The sequence below is a fragment of the Pseudoliparis swirei genome, chromosome 24 (assembly GCF_029220125.1).
Source record: "Pseudoliparis swirei isolate HS2019 ecotype Mariana Trench chromosome 24, NWPU_hadal_v1, whole genome shotgun sequence".
NCBI lineage: Eukaryota > Metazoa > Chordata > Actinopteri > Perciformes > Liparidae > Pseudoliparis > Pseudoliparis swirei.
This window is the reverse complement of record NC_079411.1, coordinates 23,763,815-23,785,821: the sequence shown is the minus strand read 5'-3', so window position 1 is coordinate 23,785,821 and position 22,007 is coordinate 23,763,815. Positions and strand designations below refer to the sequence as shown.

Here is a 22,007-nt window from a genome sequence, read left to right as displayed (position 1 = left end):
TTCATACATGTTGCAATGCCTCAGTAGTCTGCCTGTGTCTGTAACTTGCAGGCCCCACTCTGCTATTGACCAGCGAAATAATCAGAGAGCGACTGGGCGCCTCTGCTTTGGACAGGTCAGTCTAACAACAACTCAGTTCTGAGTCTCATTTGGCATCAACACACAAGCTTTTCCAGCTTCAACCGGTCCTAATTCTTTCTCTCCCATAAGGCTTCCTGTTCGGTATCTGCTTTTTGGGGGGAATTAAAACCCATTCCATAACCTCATCCCTGTGCTTCTCCTGTATTCATCAGTGTGTATGAGTACCGTCTCTCCGGCTGGCTGGCCCAGAAAGAGGACATCAATCGAATTGTCTTGTACCAGACTGACAACACCATGACACCCTGGACTCAGCGCTGCATCCGCCAGGCTGACTGCATCCTCATCGTCGGCCTGGGCGACCAGGAGCCTGCCCTGGGAGAGGTATGTGTGTGTCTAATAAAAGTAAAAGTAACAAACTGTTCAAAGTGCATGCATTCCCTCTTGGCTCTTTTCTTACTCTTGTCACCATCTTATTCAATTCCCCTTAAGTTGGAGCAAATGCTGGAGAACACAGCGGTTCGGGCGCTGAAGCAGCTGGTCCTTCTGCACAAAGAGGACGGGCCGGGCCCCTCCAGGACGGTCGAGTGGCTCAACATGCGAAGCTGGTGCTCCGGTCATCTGCACCTCAAGTGTCCCCGCAGGGTCTTCTCAAGACGCAGCCCTAGTAAACTAGTACGAAGCATATTTTTCATGAAATTATACTTGTGTTATGCGATGCTAACTAGAAGATGGACCCAGTGGTGAGGGAAATTGATTAGCCATTCCTTTATAGCTGTAAACTTAAGTGTGCAATCGTGAATTAATGCTCTCGTAAATCAACGTCCCTTTAAAAAAAAAAAAAAAAGTGCATAGAAAAGTTTCTGCTTTTACTGTATTTTCATTCGTATTTCCTTTTGTTTGTGCAGAGGGACGTATATGAGAAGGTGTTTGAGAAAACAGCAGACAGGCACAGTGATTTCTCTCGGCTGGCCCGAGTCCTGACCGGAAACAGCATCGCCTTGGTGTTGGGAGGAGGCGGAGCCAGGTGAGCAGGGTTGAGCCACAACTATCTGTACAAACATGTGGAGAGTAGCTTGGGCCTCACATGTCTTGGTGTTGTCCACATACTTGACATTAATATTATGGAACACACTTGTGCAATCAAACTAGATTTGGATGATGAAAATGTGCTCTTTTATACCAAAGGAGCATCTCCAGTCATTTTTCACTACTCGCTACAATGTGCAGTTTATATCATTTGAAGTCATTTAGTGTGCCTGACTTTTGTTGAACTTCCTTTTTTTCCTCATGCAGAGGCTGCTCTCATGTGGGTGTGATCAAAGCTATGGAGGAATCGGGGATTCCTATTGACATAGTAGGTGGGACGTCTATCGGCTCATTCATTGGAGCGCTGTACGCTGAGGAGAGGAGTGCCGTGAGAACCAAACAGAGAGCCAGAGAGTGGTCCAAGGTACAGCACACATCTATATGCATTATTGCCATGGTATCTCTTAAAATGCAAAAGGTTTAATTTACCCAGTTGTTTAATTATTCTTCAATTCAATGTCTTTCCATCTGTTTAAAGGGGAATGCCAAGTAACTGATGAGAGGCAAACACCTTCTAGTTATTAACAGTGGTTAGTGATAGACTTGTGTCTGATTTCTCTGTATTTTGTTGTTGAACAGTCGATGAACTCCGTATTCAAAACGGTCCTGGACCTGACCTATCCCATCACCTCCATGTTTTCTGGTTCTGCCTTCAACACCAGCATCTACAAAGTGTTCCAGGACAAGCAAATCGAGGTGAGGGATTGCAGGACAAAACATTTCAAGAGGAGTTATGTCCCGTGGCAGTTAATAAAAATAAAGTGTGAAAGCGGTGCAAGGTTTATTGATGTTCAATTTAAGGAGCATCTGGCCAGAGGTGATTTATTGTACAGACTAATAGCAGTTGGCAGGAATGTTCTCCTGAACCTGGCCTTGTCCGTCCTGCAGTAGGTGATGGAGAGGGTGGTCCGGGTTATCCAATATGGACAATAATTTCTTCAGTGTCCTCCTCTCCACCACCTGTTTCGAGTAGTCTGGATATAATATTCATATATATATTCATATATGAATATATATATATGTATGTATATATTCGTATGTATATATTTATATATGTATGTATGTATATATATATAGTTTATGACACTTGGATACCCTCTGTGCACAACAGGACCTGTGGCTGCCATACTTCAACGTCACCACTGACATCACGGCCTCAGCCATGCGTGTTCACCAGGATGGTAAGTGACAGCAGAGCTGACTGCAGGGGCTGCCACCCCTCTTTATCAAATCACTATTGTGATTGGCTCATTTATTATTTTCTTTTAAACTTTAGATAAGCTCAAGGCGGTACTAGCTCTAGATGAGCTTGCATGAATTCAAATGCACACAGATACATTTAAAAAAACGCATATCGGATGTTGGGCATGCGTAGATGTTTAAGTTAAGATTTAACACAACTCAAATACTTCTCTGAGAACTTATGTGTGAGATTGGCATTGAACAGCGAGTAATGCTCACATCAGTCAGACAATAGTAAAATGGCACAGGTAATACATTTTGTTACCGAAGTGAATATATTGGAAGTCACTTTAGGCTTGGTAGCTTTTAAAATGCATCTTTTATAATACTTAGAAGTATTGTATTAGTCTGCCCAACTTGGGAAATACACAATGTAACAGACCTGCATGCTCTCAGATTCGTGGTTTATGGTGCCTCTACTCCAAACTAAATTAAAGATGCTGGATTCTCTGCTGTTGAATATCCCACTTTTAGCAAACGCCAAATCAATTACGACGACTCTATGTGCTTGTGTAATAACGTCCACACCAGCTGGAGGACCTTGTAAGTCTCACTGGAAGTAGATCGTTTTAAGTTCCTCACAACAAAAGTTGTGTTAAAACTAGTAGAATGTAATGACTTTAATCCTAAAACACAAAGAGAGCATTTTGAAAATAACTTCAGCCATTTACATCATGTTATGGAAGAATTGCACGGAAGAGTATGTTTAGGGGTGTTAAAATCACCCATAAGTTAGAGTGGCCAGCCTGCGTACATTGCAGCCACCAAAGCCAAATGCATTGCTTCATTTTAGTCTAAAAATGTTACCTCCATAAACATGCCAGTTTGGATTATGCCACGACTAAGGGCTCAGACAGGGATATTAATAGATATGTACAAAAGACATTGTGTAGCTGTTTCTATGCTTGTGTCTGTATATAATTAAACATGTTGGACTTAATACAAGCATCATCACTAACAGTAGCTAAAGTAGATTAACTATTCTGACCAACCCTGAAAATCCAGTGGGCCAATTGATATGCCATGTAGCACAATCACATGCAAACAAACTAATTGTAGCCTTATGCATCAAATAAAACCATTGCTAGATTAATTGTGACGGTCGTATTTTGACTTGTTATAATTCCGGCTGATTACTGGATTTGAGAGGCGTGTGCTTATGTTTGCATGTGTTTGAAATAACTGCTGGAGCAAAGCCTTTTCCTCCCTCTGTCTTACCGTTCCTATCACCTGCCTCTCTCTCTTTTACGGCACTAAGTTTTCTCCCTTTTCACTCTTAATTCCATTTTGTATTCCTTTCTGTGTCTATTAAACGTCCCTTCTTAACTTCTTCCGTTTCATACACTGACTTAAAAGCTGCAGATATTTCGTCCGTAACATTTGTGTCTCAAACTCCCAGATTATGCCTTCTATGTACACACCACTTCCGTCAGGTCTTTCTGCATATAGAGACATCACAGCGCTGGCCATCCATGGGATCTGCCGTCGACAAAATACCTCGTGTAGTCGCTGACTTCGGTTTCCGTGTCGACATGTAGGATCCAGAACACGCCACCCTGCTTTTTTTGTCATTGCTTCTTAATGACATCCCACGTTGCTTCTCTCACTCATCGCCATTCTGTGCTTCTGTAGTTTGTCTTCTGTGTGTCGATAGACGCTAGCGTGGTGCTAATATGTCACGTTGGCTTCAGTCGTTTTAGTGGGTGTGAGGAACAGTGTCATGAGTTTGCATTACTTTATCCGATGATCAACCAACGAGACGGGGATCTTTCCTCTAAAACATTGTCCAGTTTCACTTGCACTTTTCTCTTCAGTCTAGATTTACGAGGATTTTGTTTAATGGCAAAACGCACTACTTTAAATCACAGACTCTCTCTCTCTCTTTCTCCGTCCTTTTGCCTTTCTAGTGGTCTTTTTCTCTCTCACCCTCTCTCCCTGTCTCTCTCTACTGCCTTCTTCCCCTACCTCGCTTGTCCAACCAGTCATCTAACAACGCTAATAACACTTTTTTTTAAATATGATTAATGAACACGTCAAACAAACTTGCATTCCTGTTTTCAGGTTGTAAAGTTACATACCTCCGGTGTCCTTTATCCTACATATGTTATGTAATTTATATCAGATTAATTTAATTTAGCCTACATTGTGCTGTTTTTAGTGAATGTTATCGTGTTGACATTTTGGTATCTTGTCATCATTTTGAACAAAGTCTATTATACTTCCATAAACGGCCGTAGAATAGTTGAATTTATTTTGCCGTACAGTGTGCTTTTATTTTGAATTGGCCTCGGAGAAGAATTTACTACAGCCTGTTGGAAACCATAGTCGGAAGTGAATCATTTTGTTGAGATTGTATTCCCCTTCCTCTGTGTCCTGCTCCTAGCAGCCTCCTGCACTCCTCTCATTTTTTTCTCTCCATTTCTTCCCCTCTCTCTCTAGTCTCTATGTCTCTCTCTCTCTATTTCTCCATCTGTGACGTTGAGTCTGGCCCATATTTGATGTGTTCCTCCTTCTCCATCTCCATTTCCCGACAGGTTGCGCCTGGCGATATGTTAGAGCCAGCGCCTCCTACACCCCCTATTTACCTCCCCTGTGCGACCCCAAGGATGGCCACTTGCTTGTGGATGGTTGCTATGTTAACAATGTCCCAGGTCAGATTTGAAACACCCGCTCACCAAAACCTCCACCTCCATCCCTATGTCGACGTCGAACCACTCGGCGACCCTCCTACTCTCTCTTGTCCTGTCCTTCCCAAGTTCTCCCTCAAAACTAACCCCACCCATGGAGCCCATGGTTTGGAAGGAAAGACTAAATCCACTAGTTCCACTTCTGTCCAGTGCATCATCCTTCACTGGTACATATCATTAATTCTAATTTGGCTATTATAATTCTCACACATAGCAGACTTTCCAAAGTTAGCTTGGCGCCACCTGTGATTATAAGCGCTGACTTTCGGAGTCGATGTGAGGTTTTGCCCACGCATGTCTTGACATCTTTGAGTCATGGAGCGATGCATGGTAGACTGGCTTCTTCTGGCCCACTATGTTTATTTGTTCAACTTTTATCTTCCCCTTTTATAAATGTAAAGTTCTGGAGGTGGCTTGTAAGCACCACTGTACTTACTTATTTTGATTTTTTTTTTTAAACGAAAATGCAGTTGCAAACTTGCTGGTCGCTCATCTTGGCCAATGTGACTCAAACTCGAGGTATTTTGATGTAGCTGGATTATCCTTGTGAGATTGGGAACAGAGATCATACAGTAGTGCTTGTTTTGAGTAAAGGAAAGCTGTAGTGTTGAAGTTGACTCTTACTGGGGATCGAGAATGGCTGCACCATGTCAACATCACATCTGTCTGTTGTTGTGGAGCATCGTACGTGTCGGTGGTCCTTTTGGACTGAACCTCGGCTTGTTCCCCGTCCCCCCGTGAGGAGGTCCTTTTCGAAAGTGCTACCGTTTCATTTCAATCACCTCCACCTCCAGGAAACGTGTTCAGTCTCTCCTACACGGCACCTGTCCTCTGCCCTGGCTTTGCTTGCTTCTGTGTGCATGCCAGTGTAAACCACTGTGAGGCAATCAATATATTTCTCATGAGTGTGTGTATATATATATATGTATGTTTATTTTTTTATAGCATGCATTACTTTTTTAAATATATTTTTTTATTATACAGGAATATGTGTTCTGGATCCTGCTGTTGTCTATCATAGCTCCTGTACAAACGGAATAAAGCCCTTAAGTTACAATAAGTCGAGAGCAAACAAATGGAAAGCTGTAGGTGATGATATTATCCCCAAACTCCTATTTCAGGCAAATAATTCCTCCTCAGCATTCACACATTCGCCACGTACAGATGTACCTCTTGCTTTTCTCTGTGGTGCTCCTTATCCTTCCAACCCATGCTGCACCCGTCCTGCTCCTGCCCCCTGCTGGCACTGAGCTGAACTGCAGGACTGGGCAGGCTGGGTGCTTCCCTGCCATGCTCGCGGTGAGGGATCTCCGAACAGTCGCAACACCTGCCGCTGCTCCTTCTCTCTAGTCTAGATGATTCAAGTAGGTCTATTACAAAAAATTCGACTTCCTCTCCCCAGAATATCATGATTGGTTTCAACTTGAATACACACAGAATCTGTGGATTTTGTTTTGGAAAGGAGCTGATGCTGAGAAACGCTGATGTGACACTGTTTGGAGATCCAAAACGGCCTTGGCTCTCTGCGATGGATGCCATTTTACTTTTTTACCTAGCGCACAATTCACACAGGGTCTCTGTGCAAGGTAACGAGGTTTGCAGTGGTGTACAGCAGAGTCCAGAGGTGGGCAGAACCACAGTCCCAGCCTTTGCAGGGATCGGCGACCTTCCTTTGTCCGACCTCCCTCTCATGTTGGGATTGCGTTCTGTGTCGAAACTAACCTGAAATGTGTAGCGAACATTATTGAGATGTTATCCCCCTCCTCCCTACTTCCCTCCCCGGTGTGTCAGGCTCTCTGTGGCGCTATGTACGGGCGAGCATGACCCTCTCTGGGTACCTGCCGCCTCTCTGCGACCCCAAAGATGGAAACTTGCTAATGGACGGTGGCTACATCAACAACCTGCCAGGCAAGTAGAGGTGGAAGCCCCCCCCCCCCCATAGCCCCCGTCCTCCACCTCCCCAGCACACAGTACTCGATGTCCACCAAACTCCTGTCCCCCAGAGGAGGGTTAGGTGGAGTGAGAGACGGGGATGATTATTATAAGGGGTTCTAGTCAGGTTGTTAATAGGCTGGGTAAGTATATCGACATTGGCTTGTCTTAATGATAATTAAGTCAGGAGGTTCTAGAGGAGTGTGCTACGTTTTCCCTGTCTAGATATTGAGCCGGTTCAAACTATCAATTAAGAAACAAATCATTCAATCTTAATCAACCAAATGAAAAAAAATATAACGATACAAACCGAGTGAGCTTCATCACAACCTGAAAGATTCAGTATTGCTAGATGGGGAAAAAGTAAGCGTTTAAAATGATCTTGATCGACACTCAAGTGTATTCAATGGTGAGGTAACACTTACCACATTGGAGAAGGGAATGTGGTCTTAGTCCGTCACACAGCCTGGTGTCAAAAAGGATTACAAATCAGGATCTATCACTTAACAACAACAACAAAACTTCTCAAATGTAAAACTATAGACTGATTTTGCTATTTCTTTATGGCACAAGACGCCAGTCTGCTTTGAGGTTAAAGTCTCGTTCCCTTCATCCCGCAATGAGCACTTTACTGTAGAGCTGGGCAATAATTCAATAATATTGTTAAGTTCCTTTCAACGTAATCACACGATTGGAATACGATCATATCGTGTTATTCCGTCAGTCAAATTGTAGTTTAAAACAAAAGAATTGAAGTTTTAGTTTGACATGAGGAGCTCAGCCTCATGTAAAGCCGAACTGTTTTGCTTTAAGCTTCATTTGGATTGTTTTCTAAGGGATTATACATGCATCGGATACATATTGTGTCAGATGTATGCATTCATTTGTCTTATTGTTAAATCATTGGTATGGGAAAACATCCCTCTTATTTTAATGATACTGATTTCCAACAGTTCACCCAGCCCTACATTAATCATACTGACGCGTCATTTGAGATGTTTCTGTATTTGCTTCCATTTCAACCAGAGGAAGATTTAGTGCAGTCTGTTAAGAAAGAGGGGGGAAGCTGTCGTTGAATACATCCTCATTACCTGAAAGCACCAGATCAAATGTACACTTTCCTGTTGTGCTAACTTAAATAAGACGGCATTGAGACATGAAGCTTTCAATATGGTGCGCAGATGAAAACTCCCCCGAGTCTGTGTCTGTGTAGTCATGATCAGGAATGCACTCTGTCCCGGTGAACCACGGCCATTTGTCATGAAGCTCTGGTCTGAGCCATTGGAAGGAGAATAATATGTGATTATGTCTCATTTTTGAGGTTTGTGATCTGTGGTGCTTTCTGGGCCTAACGATGGAGCCAACAACAGGTTGTCTTGTAAAAGCAACTTTATTTTCTGATGGTCTCTCAGCTTCTTTCTTGGCACTCTGGATTAGTTTGGTCGACTTGTGATGTTTTCTGCCTTTTTTTTGTCTTTGAAAAGACTCAACACCACACGAATGCTCACTAGCAAGTCAACGAGAAAGGTCACGACCTCTGTCCCTGCGCTCGTTGGCCAGTCAAGAATGCTCGTGTTTTTTAGTCACTAATTGGCCGTAAATGTGTGTCTGGCAACTTTATATAAAACTGATATTTTTGTGGTGTTGGTCTGTTTGAAGATTGTGGCTCCTGAAATGACGGTTTAAAGATGTTATCCTGAGACGAGCTTAATAACACCGAATCCACTGTCTCACCATCTCTGCTGCTGGATTTTGTCGTGCTGTGTTGGTACGTCTGTGTGCGCGTGTGTGAACGCTGGTGCATGCGCTACACGTCAAACAGCGGACATTGCGAGGAACATGGGGGCCAGAACGGTCATCGCCATCGACGTGGGTAGCCAAGACGAGACCGACCTCTGTAACTATGGCGACAGCCTGTCTGGCTGGTGGTTGCTGTGGAAACGGCTCAATCCCTGGGCAGAGAAAGTAAAGGTACAGTCCGGGTTGGCAGCACAAATGGGTGACTCTGCATCTTGAGTATAGAGTTTTTAATAAAAACATGGGGGTTGCTGCTGAGTCCGAGTCGGATTAAAACATTTCTGTGGTGAATTGTGGTCCTGACGTCATCCTCCGCCACAGGTGCCAGACATGGCAGAGATCCAGTCCCGGTTGGCCTACGTGTCTTGTGTGCGGCAGTTAGAGGTGGTGAAGAAGAGCGCCTACTGCGAGTACATCCGACCGCCCATCGACCGCTTCAAGACCATGGACTTCGGCAAGTTTGACGAGATCCACGTGAGTTACTTCAGAGACGGTGTTGTTTTTATTTATTTTCTGATATTTGAAATGAGCAAACATTCCATGTTGATTGCGGCGCCCTCACATCAAGCAAGTGAGGGCGCCGTTGTATTGACGGTGACGAGTGTGAGCCCGATTGCTTCATTTCGCAAAGAGGATGTTGCTCCTCGTGTATCAATCCATGTGCATCTGTTTTGAAGACTGATGTACTGTATATAGATATTACTGTATATAGATATTACTGTATAAAAAGATGCACGCCAATGCAATAGGGCTCTGTGTAGCAGTGGGTCTGCGGCCTGAGTCGAGCAGAGACTTCACTTTTGCTGTTGGATAAAGTAACGTTATAACCTACCTCCTCTCTACTAACCTGGAGACGATGAGCGGTTACCGGGCGCACTCGGCCCGTTCCGAACAGGCACTGCACTAGTTTATGCCCAGCAGCATATTACAATACATTACATTACATTACAATACATTTAGCTTTTACCCAAAGCGACTTACAATCACGTTACATCCGTACACCGTAGACACAGCTACAGGGAGCAATTCAGGCTTAAGGGTCTTGCTCAAGGACACATCGAATAAAGGTGCGTTCACACCAAAGGAGAAACTATTTTTCGCGTCGCCCAAAACGCGTGAGTTTACTCGCTCCACCGTTCACCGTGTTCTCGCCATGAGCGTCGAGACGCTCCGCGAGGGGCGGGGCTTATCTCCGTGTCTCGTCTCCGTAAAGACCGTTATCATCTCCTTCATCCACCAGAATAACTAACCACTCGTTCTGCTTTATATTTGTTGTGGACGTCCCACACACTAACGCCCTCGTGTTTGGGTTCATGACATCACCCGTAGGCTCACTCAGCTCGGTCACTTTCACCGATGAAGTTACTGTTACGCCTGAAAGACTTCCGCTTCCAGCGCTACGAGAGCGGAACTCAAGAGCTGATTGGCCCGAGTTGCGAGATGACCGCCTCAAAGTTGAAATATTTCAACTCGGAGCGAAAATTGTGCCGCTGGAAACGCGTCGCCCACATCGCGTCGCCCACATCGCGTCGCCCCAAACGCGCCGCCCGGAAAAATATCGCGTCTATCGCAGCCACACGCGTCTGTACGTTGACTTTTCATGGGATTCAGTCCCGCGAAAAAATAGTTTCGCTTTTGGTGTGAACGCACCTTAAGGCGGGGATTGAACCGCCAACCCCCTGATTGAAAGACGGACCTCCTAACCACTGACCAATTGTCGCCAATTAGCAATACACTTTGAAAATGTCTTTCTTCTTAAAGTGTGGATGATTTGCACTGTAAATGGTCAAATGCATGGCTGATAAACCCCCAAAACATACTGTTTCAAGTTTTTATTGTCACATCCCCTTTTATACAAGTATAATCGGTTCGTGAAATTCTTATGTGCAAAACACCCAACAGCAGTAGCAGACTAAAAAAAGAATAAGAATGAGAATAAACTATACAATATCCACACAAAAAAAAGAAGAAAGTATTAACAATATATATATAAAACAATGTAATAGAATATACATCATGGCAATATATATATATAAAACAATGTAATAAAATATACACTTTTTTTGAGACTATATATATATATATATATATAAACAATGTAATAAAATATACACCATGGCCATAGATATTCACAGAATATGTTCTGGTGTGTAGTGTTAATGAGGGTCTCAGTCCTTGTTCAGCAGCCTGATGGCCTGACTGAAGAAGCTGTCCCTCAGTCTGTTTGTGCGGCACTTGATACTGCGGTATCGCCTGCCTGACGGTAGAAGGGTGAACAGTTTGTGGCCGGGGTGGTTATTGTCTTTCATCATCCGTTTGGCCCTGGCCACGCACTTGGTGTATATGTCCAGGATGGAGGAAGCTCACCTCCAACGATGTACTGTGCCGACCGCACCACCCTCTGTAGTGCCCTATCCAGGGCGGTGCAGTTCCCGGTGATGCAACCTGTCAGAACACTCTCGATGGTACTGGTGTAGAATGTTCTGAGGATGCGGGGGCCATGTTGAATTTCCTCAGTCGCCTAAGGAAATACAGGCGTTGTTGGGCCCTTTTCACCACGTGAGTGGTGTGCGTGGTCCATGTGAGGTCCTCGGAGATGTGCAAGGAACTTGAAGCTGCTGACCTCTCTACTGCAACTCCGTCTATGGAGATGGGCGCTTCCTGTAGTCCACGATCAGCTCCTTGGTCTTCTTGGCGTTGAGGACGAGGCTGTTCTCCTGGCACCACTGTACCAGTGATCCAACCTCCTCCCTGTAGGCTGTCTCGTGTAAGCCGGTGATCAGCCCCAACACTGTTGTGTCGTCAGCAAACTTGATGATGACGTTGGAGCTGTGCATGGCAGGGCGTGTCGTGGGTGTACAGGGAGTAGGAGAGAGCTCAACACGCATCCCTGAGGGGCTCCGTGTTGAGGGTCAGCGGCTCTGAGGTGGTACCGCCCATCCTCACCACCTGGCTGGCCCGACAGGAAGTCCAGTATCCAGCTGCACATGGTAGAGTGCAGGCCTAGACCTCTGAGCTTGGTGTCGAGCTTGGCGGGAACAATAGTGTTGAACGCTGAGCTGTAGTCCACAACCAGCATTCGCACACAACAGTTCCTCCCCTCCAGGTGGGAAAGGGCGGTGTGAGTGCCATGCAAGTGCGTCGTCGGTGGATCTGTTTTGACGATATGCAAATTGCCATGGGTCCAGCGTGGCAGGCAACATGGAACAAATGAAGTCCTTGACCAACCTCTCGAAGCATTTACTGACAATCGAGGTGAGGGCAGTCATTCAGGCAGGTTACCTTGGGGTGTTTGGGGACAGGCACAATGGTGGACATCTTGAAGCTCTCAGGAACAACAGCCTGGGACAGGGAGAGGTTGAAGGTGTCTGAAGACTCCTGCCAACTGGTCTGCACATGCTCTGAGGCGCGCCCGGGATGTGGTCGGGACCTGCCGCCTTCGGATGTCCACCGGAAGGCTCTCGCCACGTCGGCGCCAGCCTCTGAGATGATCAGCAGGCTGGTCTCCTCGGCGGCGCTGCTGCTGCGGTTCACGTCGAACCGAGCAAAGAATGTATTTAGCTCGCCTGGGAGGGAGGTAGAGGAGTTCTCTTCACCGCTGGTTTTCCCTCTGAAGTCCGTGATTGTCTGTAGCCTTCCACACACCTCTCACGTCATGGCTCTTGAGCTTCTCCTCCACCTTGTTCCTGAACTCCCGCTTGGCAGAGCCGATGGTCTTACGGAGGTCGTTGCGGGCTCTTTGTATTCCGCCATATTCCCGAGTCAAGCGGAGGTTTACGGCGCGGAGTGCAGCGCGAACATCGCCATTTATCCACGGTTTCTGGTTGGGATAAATCCGAACCGACTTGGTAGGAACAACGTCATCTATGCATTTCTTGATGAACCCGGTGACTGAGTCACTGGCGTTGTTGTCCGACGCGACCCTGAACACATCCCAGTCAGCACGTTCAAAACAGTCCTGTAGCATAGACTCCGATTGGTCCGACCAGCGTTGCACTTCCTTCACAGCGATTGGTTGCTGCTTAAGCCTCTGCCTGTAGGCAGGAGTAGTTGGATGGGCGGTGGTCGAGCGGTGGGCGGAGGAGGGCTTTGTATCCATCCCGGAAGGGAGTGTAGCAGTGGTGAAATCGCTCCCCAGCGTGTTGCTTGTTATGTGTTGGTAGAAGGAGAACTTTCTTCAGGTTCGCTTTGTTGAAGTCCCCGCCACAATGAAAGCAGCCTCCTGCTCGCTGATCGCCCGTAGAGTTCCTTCAGCGCTATGTCCGTTGCTTTGAGGCGGAATGTACACAGCAGTTACGGTGACTGCTGTAAACGTAGCCAGAATGGTGACACATGAGCATTAGGTACTCCAGGTCCGGGGAACAGAACGACTTGAGAGTATGTACATGACTTTGGTTGCACCAAGATCTGTTTATCATGAGACATACCCCCTCCACGATCTTTACCAGAGAGAGTCTTTGTTCTGTCAGCGGAAAATCCTGCGGCTCGATGGCTGAGTCGGTAACCTCCTCCGACATCCATGTCTCCGTAAGGCAGATGATGCAGTTGTCCTTAGTTTCCGGTGGAATTGAATACGAGCCTGTGGCGCGCAGCTTATTGTCCAAAGACTGTACATTTGCCAGTAAAATGGTGGGTAGTGGGTCGGATTCTCTCGACGCTCAGCCCCAGCACGCACGCCAGCTTCCTCCTCCCTCGGCGGCGGTTGCGTGAGATCGCGCCTAAAATGGACGGAGATAGTTCACTGTTCCTGGCGGGACCCCGAGTAAGTTGAAAAACTCTGGTAGGCGGCGAGCAACTGCCGATCCAATCTCCAGAAGTGTGCATCTGTCGTACGTTAACTGGCTGCTAACGTTTTGTGCAAAAATAGTCGCAATAAGAAGAATAAATAACAAAAAACTACTACAAAATCCGGGAGCTCGCAACACAGCCGCCATCACGTACGGCGCCATATCGTGGAAAACCATCCTCTGCTCAGAGTACCTTGTGTTTCTGTTTTTAACTACCTCAGGATGTGGGCTACCAGCACGGCAAGCTGCTGTTCACTGGCTGGGCCCGAGGCGACATCATTGAGAACATGCTGAAGGACCACCGCTCGGCCGACGACAACGACAGCAAGAGAACCGACGTAAGAACGACACTCGCGCCGCAAAATGATATGTAATGTGCTTGACGATTCATTAAATAAATGTTCAACGTCTTTTATGTCGGTATACAATGATTTTGTGTCCCGTAGTCCTGCACGTGTCCAGGAGCTGACTTCACTGACCTTGCAGAGATTGTATCGAGGATAGAGCCGGTCCAAAGCTCCGTAGCTACAGAAGGTAAACGATCACTTGTCGTTATCTTTATCTAGAAATATTATTTTCATAGCGGTGTGAATATATTAAATGTCCTTGTTGGAGCAGTCTCCTCCTCTAGATGTAGAGTTGCCCCCTCAGTCTGCACAGTGGGAGATGTCCTTGATATTTTATGGGTCCTATCTAAACCATGTGACACTGTCACACAATAAATTCTCTCCGTAATATATATCCTGTAAATCTTTCCATTCAGCGGACGAGTCCGACTGTCTGACGGAGTACGAGGAAGACGGGATGGACACGGTGAGAGAGGAGGGGGAGGAGGGGGAGGAGGAGGAGGAGGAGGAGGAGGAGAAGAAGAAGAGGAAGAAGAGGACCTTGAGGACCACTCCCCTGAAGAGTGGGGCCAGAATGGAGTCTTTCAAAGTGTAAGTACACACAAAAACGTGACGTGACCGATCCATAATGAAAACACGTTCCTCTTCAATGCTATTGTAACATTTTAGGGACGCAGAGATTGTGAAATTCTGGGCCGATACAGATGTTTAATATAGGAATTTGCCCAATAGCTATTGTCGATGTTTTCTTCAGAGTGGGGGGGATAATGTGTAGTTATGATCAAGAATGGACTCTCTATTTTTTTCGTCGAGGAAAAAATGAATCTTTATTCTGAGTCTGAGTCAGACCTCGAATAACAAACACGACATTTAGCCCGTTACAAGTCGTCCACTGCCGTCAGCAAGTGGCAGTACAACGAGACGAATGTCGGACATTCGTTCGGTCTCGGCTGGCGGAGCAAGATTTCCTGCTTCTATTTTTCTCATGGAGAAGTTGTTCCAATGAGTTTATCCAGGGAGGTATATTTGACTCACATTTTAAAAGGCTTTAATAATATCTCTGGCGACGTTGACTCCATTTCCATCACTTTGTCGATTTTATTTTCACTTTTACCGAAGTCTAACTTGAGTTCTAACGTGAAGTCAAAGACTGTGCCGATGTCCCGGTATAGATAAAGAAATAAAACCTGAGACTGGGTCCCGCCCCTTCTTCTTATACCAGCTGCTCCTCATCAGATTAATATAAATAATTCCCAAAGAAAATCATTATTTCGAATATGAATATAACATCCATTCATATGGTAAAGAAAATTCTTCAGATCATACAAATAAATAAAAAAACATGATTTGCAATCAAAATAAAATGTATGGTTCTTACAGTGACACGAGAGGACCCTTCAGATTTCAGCCATATTGAACGGGTCAAAAACAACTCTCCCCTCTCCGCAGGATGAGGAGAAATCAGTGAGACAACGCAGGAAACTCGCCAGTGACTCCAACACATCCGAAGCCTCCGACTGCTGACAGAGGGCCACGGAGGACTAGAGGGAGTCGAAAACACGAACGGGGGCCAAATTACGGGTCCATAAACTGTCGAGGCTAGAGACTTGGACGCCACGCTCAGCTTCTGCGACTTCTGAACCTCTCTGAGACGCCGCTTTCTGTTTTTCTGCAGGAAATCATTCACGCTCCGACTCATTGAACCTCCGTTGCGTCGAGTGGCTTCCTCCCGGCTCTCGCGCCGGCCTCATCTGTTCACATTCTGAGCCCCGCCGTCACAAATGAATATGTACGGCCTTGAAAAAGAACTGTTTCTCTTCTCGCTTTCACACCACCGGAACCCTTGCCTGCCAACTCCCAAACCTGCCAGAACCAGGGACTCCCGCAGTAAACGACACGACACAACAAAACAGGGACACTTAAAACGTCCAATTCAGTCCCGTTTCCCTGGTTTCTCAGTTTTTAAATGGCCATAAAGACCCTATCTGTGTCTCCGAGTCTTTACGTGTGTCTCTAATGTCGGTACATCGTCATTGTACATATTACATGGGCCTTTTATTTCTTGTGTGCGCATGTTCAGATGAGTTTGTATATTTTGCCCGTGTGTTTAGGATGACTGTTTGCTGTGATTTCTTGAAATAATATGAAGACCCTGAGAAGCAAAGTGAGATACATACAACAGGTCTTTAGTGGGAAAGAGGGACATGAGCTTCGTGTTGGATGTCAGGGAGGGGAAGCTGGAGGTTGAGTGTGTTCATGTTCACATCAAAGTATGTTCATGTTGAATGAACGGTGCGGAACGAGGATCGACTCCGATTAGGAGGCGTTGAAAGAATAAGACGCGTTCGGGAATTAAGAGGTTTTTTAAAAATATTGCCAGGAGATAAAAGTGTGTAGACGGACGAAAAGAGATAGAAAGACGTTTTATTTTAATATAATTTATTTAAATTCACCCAGAATAGAGAGGGAGCTCGATGCACTGCGGGGAGACTATGCTGAACAGATGGAGAACAGAGGTCGTATGAATGAGAGGATTTCATTGAGTGGATGACGTGTTTGAAATGCAGTGATGATAGACTGTCGATGTTTGAGATGATGAAGACGATGCCTTTTTCGAACCAGTGTTAGTGTTAGCGCCTCTCCCAGTACACAGTGACTGGAGAAGAGGGCCCTCATTTGACTGACACTACTCAGCAGAACAGCGTGTGCCCGAAACACGCAGTACTCAAGGTTCCTGCGTATGGTGGACAACAAGGTGTGTATGACGGTGCATCTGAGACTGAACAGTGATTTAAAAGAAGGAAAAAAACAGCATGTAGCCATTAAATTATTGTTGGATAATAAGCAGAAACCCTGAGTACTTAAAATGGGCCGAAATGCACCTCATGTAACAATTAACAGTTGATTAACATGGACCTCACGTAGATTGTAACAAGAGTATATGATAATATGTTGATATTCATAGATGTATATGAGGTGGACATCTGTAAGTTGATGCTTTGCTGCAAAACAACCTAAACTTAGGGTCCTTCTCTTAAAATTCATTGACTTTATTTATCTGTGTTAACATGCTTTTTAAAAGAATGATTTTCTTATTTTTAAATTTTGGGTTCGGTGGACGTTGTATGTTAATTAACTTGGCTTTAGCTGTTTTGCACTGAAATATTTGAAGTATTCCTTGCTCCGAGACAACGTTGAGATGTCAAGGGAATTCAAAGAATAAAAACATGATAATTTAATATGCAGTAAACCTTGAGGCATTTTATTGGTCTTTTTCTGACCCTGTTTTTGTTTTGCGTCTTATTTCTCCTGCACACACGATCCTAAAAATGTTTTCATGATGAGCAAATCACTTTTTTCCTCCATATTTGATTTGTAAAACAAATCAAGTGTTGAGAAACAAAGATAAAGTATATATAAATAATTGTTCCTCCGTAGTTTTTAGCTAAAGTGCAGAGCGGTGTGCTGCAGAGATCAAGGATCCCTCATCCACCAAGTATTTCAGTTCAGTGTACGAAATAGAAGCATATATGCTTTTATTTCTTAAATTCAATGAACGGAAACCAACGGAGCTCAGTCCACGTCGGTTATCGCGAGAGTTATCATCTTAACAAGCACAGCGTTACGCGTCTGTTGAGTAGCTGTGCGGTGAATAATGAGTTGAAGGTGAAATGCTAATTAGCGCTAAACAACGCGCAGCTGGGGGGGGGCGTCATTAGTTGGCCATTAACCAACCAGGGCATGAAATATTGGACACACTGACAGTTTGAAATGTCAAGACAGTTAACCTGGGGGGCGCGGCGGGGGCTTGTGATTGCTGCGGAGCATGTTGGGGTGAACTTCTCACCAGAACTCAAATAAATGCCACACATTTGGGGGGAATTGATGACAGAGTAATTTTTATTCATAAATACTTAATGAAGAAAAAGGGTCACTTTTCTCATCCAGGGCAAAAGGGCAGGTGTGTGAGCACCACTAGGGGTCTATTCTATTCAATTAAATTCAGTTTATTTATATAGCCAATTCTCACAAATCACAAATTTGCCTCAGAGTGCTTTTAAAATCTGTACATATAAACATCCCTGTCCCAGAACCTCGCATCGGAGCAGGAAAAACTCCCTATCAACCCTTCACTGGGAAAAAAGGGAAGACACCTTCAGGAGAGCAACAGAGGAGGATCCCTCTCCAAGATGGACAGGTGCAATAGATGACATGTTTACAGAAGGAATCACTACACACAAATTAAAACACAGTAACAACACAATCAATGAAAATGACAGAGTGTATGAATAGTAGAAGGCATAGACCTCTATCTGTGCACGTTTCTGTGCACATGTGATGTAATAACCTGCTGTTAGTCAGATAAAGACAAAGCACCTGACTGAGCGTACATATTTTATTATTATTTTATTATTAGTATTATTATCTGTGTTCGCTGTCAATTATTTCCATTATTAAGATTAACCTCTGAACGTTCATGTGATGCAAGTTTATCTCACAGACCCTTTTCCTTTGAGCTAATATGGATTTTAACTGAGCTCTGACGTAAAGCTCTCCGTCATTACTGTAAACCAAGGAGCACACAGTGGAAATCTTTAAACATTAAAATTGTAATGGTTAGCACAAACCAACAGAATGAAAATGACCTGGAGACCAGACGCACAACGATGACAGCTGGTTACACAAACAGTATGTCTACTCTAAATAAATACAAAAGGTTGTAATTGTAATTTTACAATTCCCATTTGAATGATGATTCAAATGTGATGATGTGTCATCTGTCATACGTGTCCCAAACCAGAACTGCATCATCTAAGGTAGTCTACATTTAATTTGTGTTTTTAATATCAATTCCATTATCACTTGTAGCAGAAGTATTGTTGCCATTGCTACAACCTTGACTGAGGTGAAGGGCAATTGTACCCGAGTGACTTTCTGACCCTGAAGATAAGGATAGTGCACCTGCCTATGACTCAATTATTATGTGACTACATCTTAACAACTTTCACATGATCAGGGCTGATCTGCAGACATATTTCAATCAGTAGGCAGAGGCTCTGGATTTTAAAATATGTAGTGTCAGATAATTACACTTGTGTACTTCAGATCGAACTCTTTATGAATACTGTTCAACAAATCCAGCCTAATAATACTTTCTTAGTTCAACAAAACAATGGAGGCTGTATTGCAGATAGCTATGAAAAGAGATGATACAAAACGTGCACACAAATAAATCAAGACAAGACTGAAAGGATCATTTTACAATCGGATGATGTACAACTGTTAATGTCCCATTCAGATTCATAATTACAAGGTACAACATCTAACAAGGGAATCGGGTATATAATATCTCAATAATATTGAGCTTGGTGCTTCAACGTGATAACAAGCATGTGATGCATTGCCTAATCTTATCAATGAACATATGTCTCACCAATCTTTTTGCAATTATCTTGCAAGAAGAAAGCACTGGATACCACCTTCATCCCCATGCACGTTCCCTCTGATGCCAAACTGATGGGTCAGGTGTTCATGGGCTCCTCTTCCTCCTGGGCAATGGGTGTGCTGGTTAACACCTGGCACGGAGAGACAATTTAATTCCGAAGAAGAAAATAATATTTATCTCCAAGCTCTGGTATTTACCCCCCTCTAATAAGATCATAACTTTGATGCAACATTACTCAATCTAGTCTGAATGTTTATTCATTTAAAGTATTTTTTGTTCTACTTTCAGCTCACCTTATTTGCCTTTTTTGTTTTACTTTTGTGGTGTCTAGCTGTGCAGTTAGTTTGGGTTTTATTTGTGTCTGTTTTTTCAGAGTTGTGTAATGAATTAAAATTGAGTAACGGAACCTATCAACCCTGCAACATTTTCAAAGGAGCACATGTTTCTCGCCTTGCCCACATCCAATTGGAGCATATCGATTTCATTAGTGTGAAGTAGAGAGCCTGCTGGTATAGCTGCCCATTAAACGACAATTGTATTCTAGCCCTGAGATGGACTGGCGGCCTGTCCAGGGTGTCCCCTGCCTTCGCCCTGTGTCAGCTGGGATCGGCTCCAGCGCCCCCACGACCCTAATGAGGATAAGCGGTATTGATAATGGATGGATGGGATGTATTCTTTCTTTTTTCAAACGTGTTTAAAGGAGATGTTGTTGCGGAAATGTTGAAAGATACTTTTGAAGGTGTGGGGCTGATTAATGTGACAAATTTAATTACCTTGGCCTCTAAATAAGAAAAATGACATGAACATCGAAGAGACGTTTTAAGTCAGAACTTCTGAAAATACAACCAGAACTATTTAAATGGCAAAATATCAACCAAGTAAGAATTTAAAAAAAAAAGTTTTATATATCTGTCACCCAATGGTTTAAACGCTGTTATGGGATATTTTCTTTGTGTAAAAAAGGTTGTGCAAGTAACAAAGAGAGTATTCCTAAAACATTTTTGCTGTTTATTGTCAGACCCTCACATGTGACCTGTGCTTCATGTCATCAGGACGCTACACTATGGTTTTCACTGAGATCGGCTGCATCCCTCTGACTGTGTCTTCCTACTCTCCAGCATCCGGATGGGCCACGCTCAGGTGAGAACCTGAGAGGAATAATGCTGCTACTCATAATTATACTTACCCGTAACATGTCTCCTGTACTAGCTTCATGTGTGGAGAAATCCAATTATTTAAAACTGCCCGTTTAATGGTCCATGTAATGTTATAGTGATACAATATGACAGAAGACTGTTGACGAAAGTGCTTTACATACAGATTCAAGTGTATTGCATAACACAAAAAAAGCAACATACTGTATAGCTCAGAGTGCTAATACCAAATAAAAAAACAATCATGTCTTTATCATGACTCTCAAAAGCTAATTAATTAAGACGGGGGAGCTAATAATAAAAATAAAACTTTTTAAAAATCATATGTATAGTTATTATTTAGACACTGTATTATGTATAAACATCTCCCAGATCTTCCCTGAAGGTATATGATGTTTTCACTGGGTGAAATATTATTTTAAATATTTTAAGAACAATGTTTAACCCTTCCTGACCAAAACAACAAAATAATTCCCAGATTATTTTCATCAACCACTTCGCAAATGCTAACTCTGTTCAATCCAGAAGAATTCAATCTGGGCTAGATTGGACATTATTTTGGATCGGACTCAGTATTTCACAAAGTTGACAGTCAGTGCAGATTCTCAATGAGGAGACTCTTTTGTTTACATTTCAGCACCTTCAACTGGGTCGTGGGCAACACAAACCCCATGGACTACAGTCCGCCTTCCTTCTGTGCCACGTCTAAACTGGAGGAGACCGAGACCCCGGTTCCCTTCTTCGCTGCCTTGCAGTCTCTGGCCAAGTAGGAAGAGGAGTCAACATCTGGACACATCTGGAGCATCTCACTCAGATAGTCACTAATGAAGCGGAGCTACATTGGACTCAAATGATTAAAGAACTGTATGTGAGCATCATTTAATATACTATTAATTGCAGGTATTGCAGGTCAAAGGAAATCATAGTTTGATAGTAGGAGTCAATCGAGAATTTGGGGGTGAAGATTAGATCTACACAGTATAGGGACTATAAATAACAATGTACTCTTTGTAGCTGCATTCCTGCTATGTTTTCTATCTCTGTCCTCCTTTTCAATACAATACAATAAAAGCATTGTATAAGACTGTACTTATTTAGAGTTGGGTGCTTGAATGGATGAGTGAATAAGACAGCAGGATTAACAGGAAAAACAAAGCAGACGTAGAACAGTACAAAAATAAATGTGAATAGAAATAGAAACGTTTCATCCAAACCAGACATGTTCTTCATACTGATGCATATGGCACATTAATCAGAGATGTTCATCACTAACAACTACACCACCAAGTTGAACCCAGCTGGAGATCTTTAAAGAGTGAATACGTGTGCAATAGAGATGCTTTTGTATTGACCTAAAAGAGAAAAAATAAACACTTTACATCTAAAACAAAGATGGGAAAAGTTATAAAAGGTTAGGATTGATGTGAACAGTAAGCGAACATTCCCGC

The 22,007-nt window shown here is 43.9% G+C and overlaps 2 protein-coding genes across 2 annotated transcripts in view; both read left to right on the top strand.

The window, feature by feature from the left end:
• pnpla6 (patatin-like phospholipase domain containing 6) overlaps positions 1–17,244 on the top strand; it is a 28,604-nt gene extending 11,360 nt beyond the window's left edge. The window contains 15 exon segments of the mRNA XM_056408724.1: positions 52–115; positions 294–462; positions 571–753; positions 987–1,105; positions 1,375–1,531; positions 1,747–1,863; positions 2,279–2,348; positions 6,888–7,004; positions 8,851–8,999; positions 9,147–9,299; positions 13,834–13,950; positions 14,059–14,146; positions 14,376–14,473; positions 14,476–14,550; positions 15,409–17,244. Coding sequence (XP_056264699.1) covers positions 52–115; positions 294–462; positions 571–753; positions 987–1,105; positions 1,375–1,531; positions 1,747–1,863; positions 2,279–2,348; positions 6,888–7,004; positions 8,851–8,999; positions 9,147–9,299; positions 13,834–13,950; positions 14,059–14,146; positions 14,376–14,473; positions 14,476–14,550; positions 15,409–15,483 — 1,751 coding nt within the window. The 3' untranslated portion in view covers positions 15,484–17,244.
• A 2,169-nt stretch (positions 17,245–19,413) lies between these two features.
• On the top strand, positions 19,414–21,329 carry LOC130190274 (ependymin-like; the record flags this gene model as incomplete). Its single annotated transcript, XM_056409595.1, is given in 3 exon segments — positions 19,414–19,594; positions 20,458–20,545; positions 21,197–21,329. Coding segments are annotated over 3 exon segments (402 nt in total), but the record flags the coding sequence as incomplete, so codon positions are not given.
• Positions 21,330–22,007: the final 678 nt, after the last annotated feature.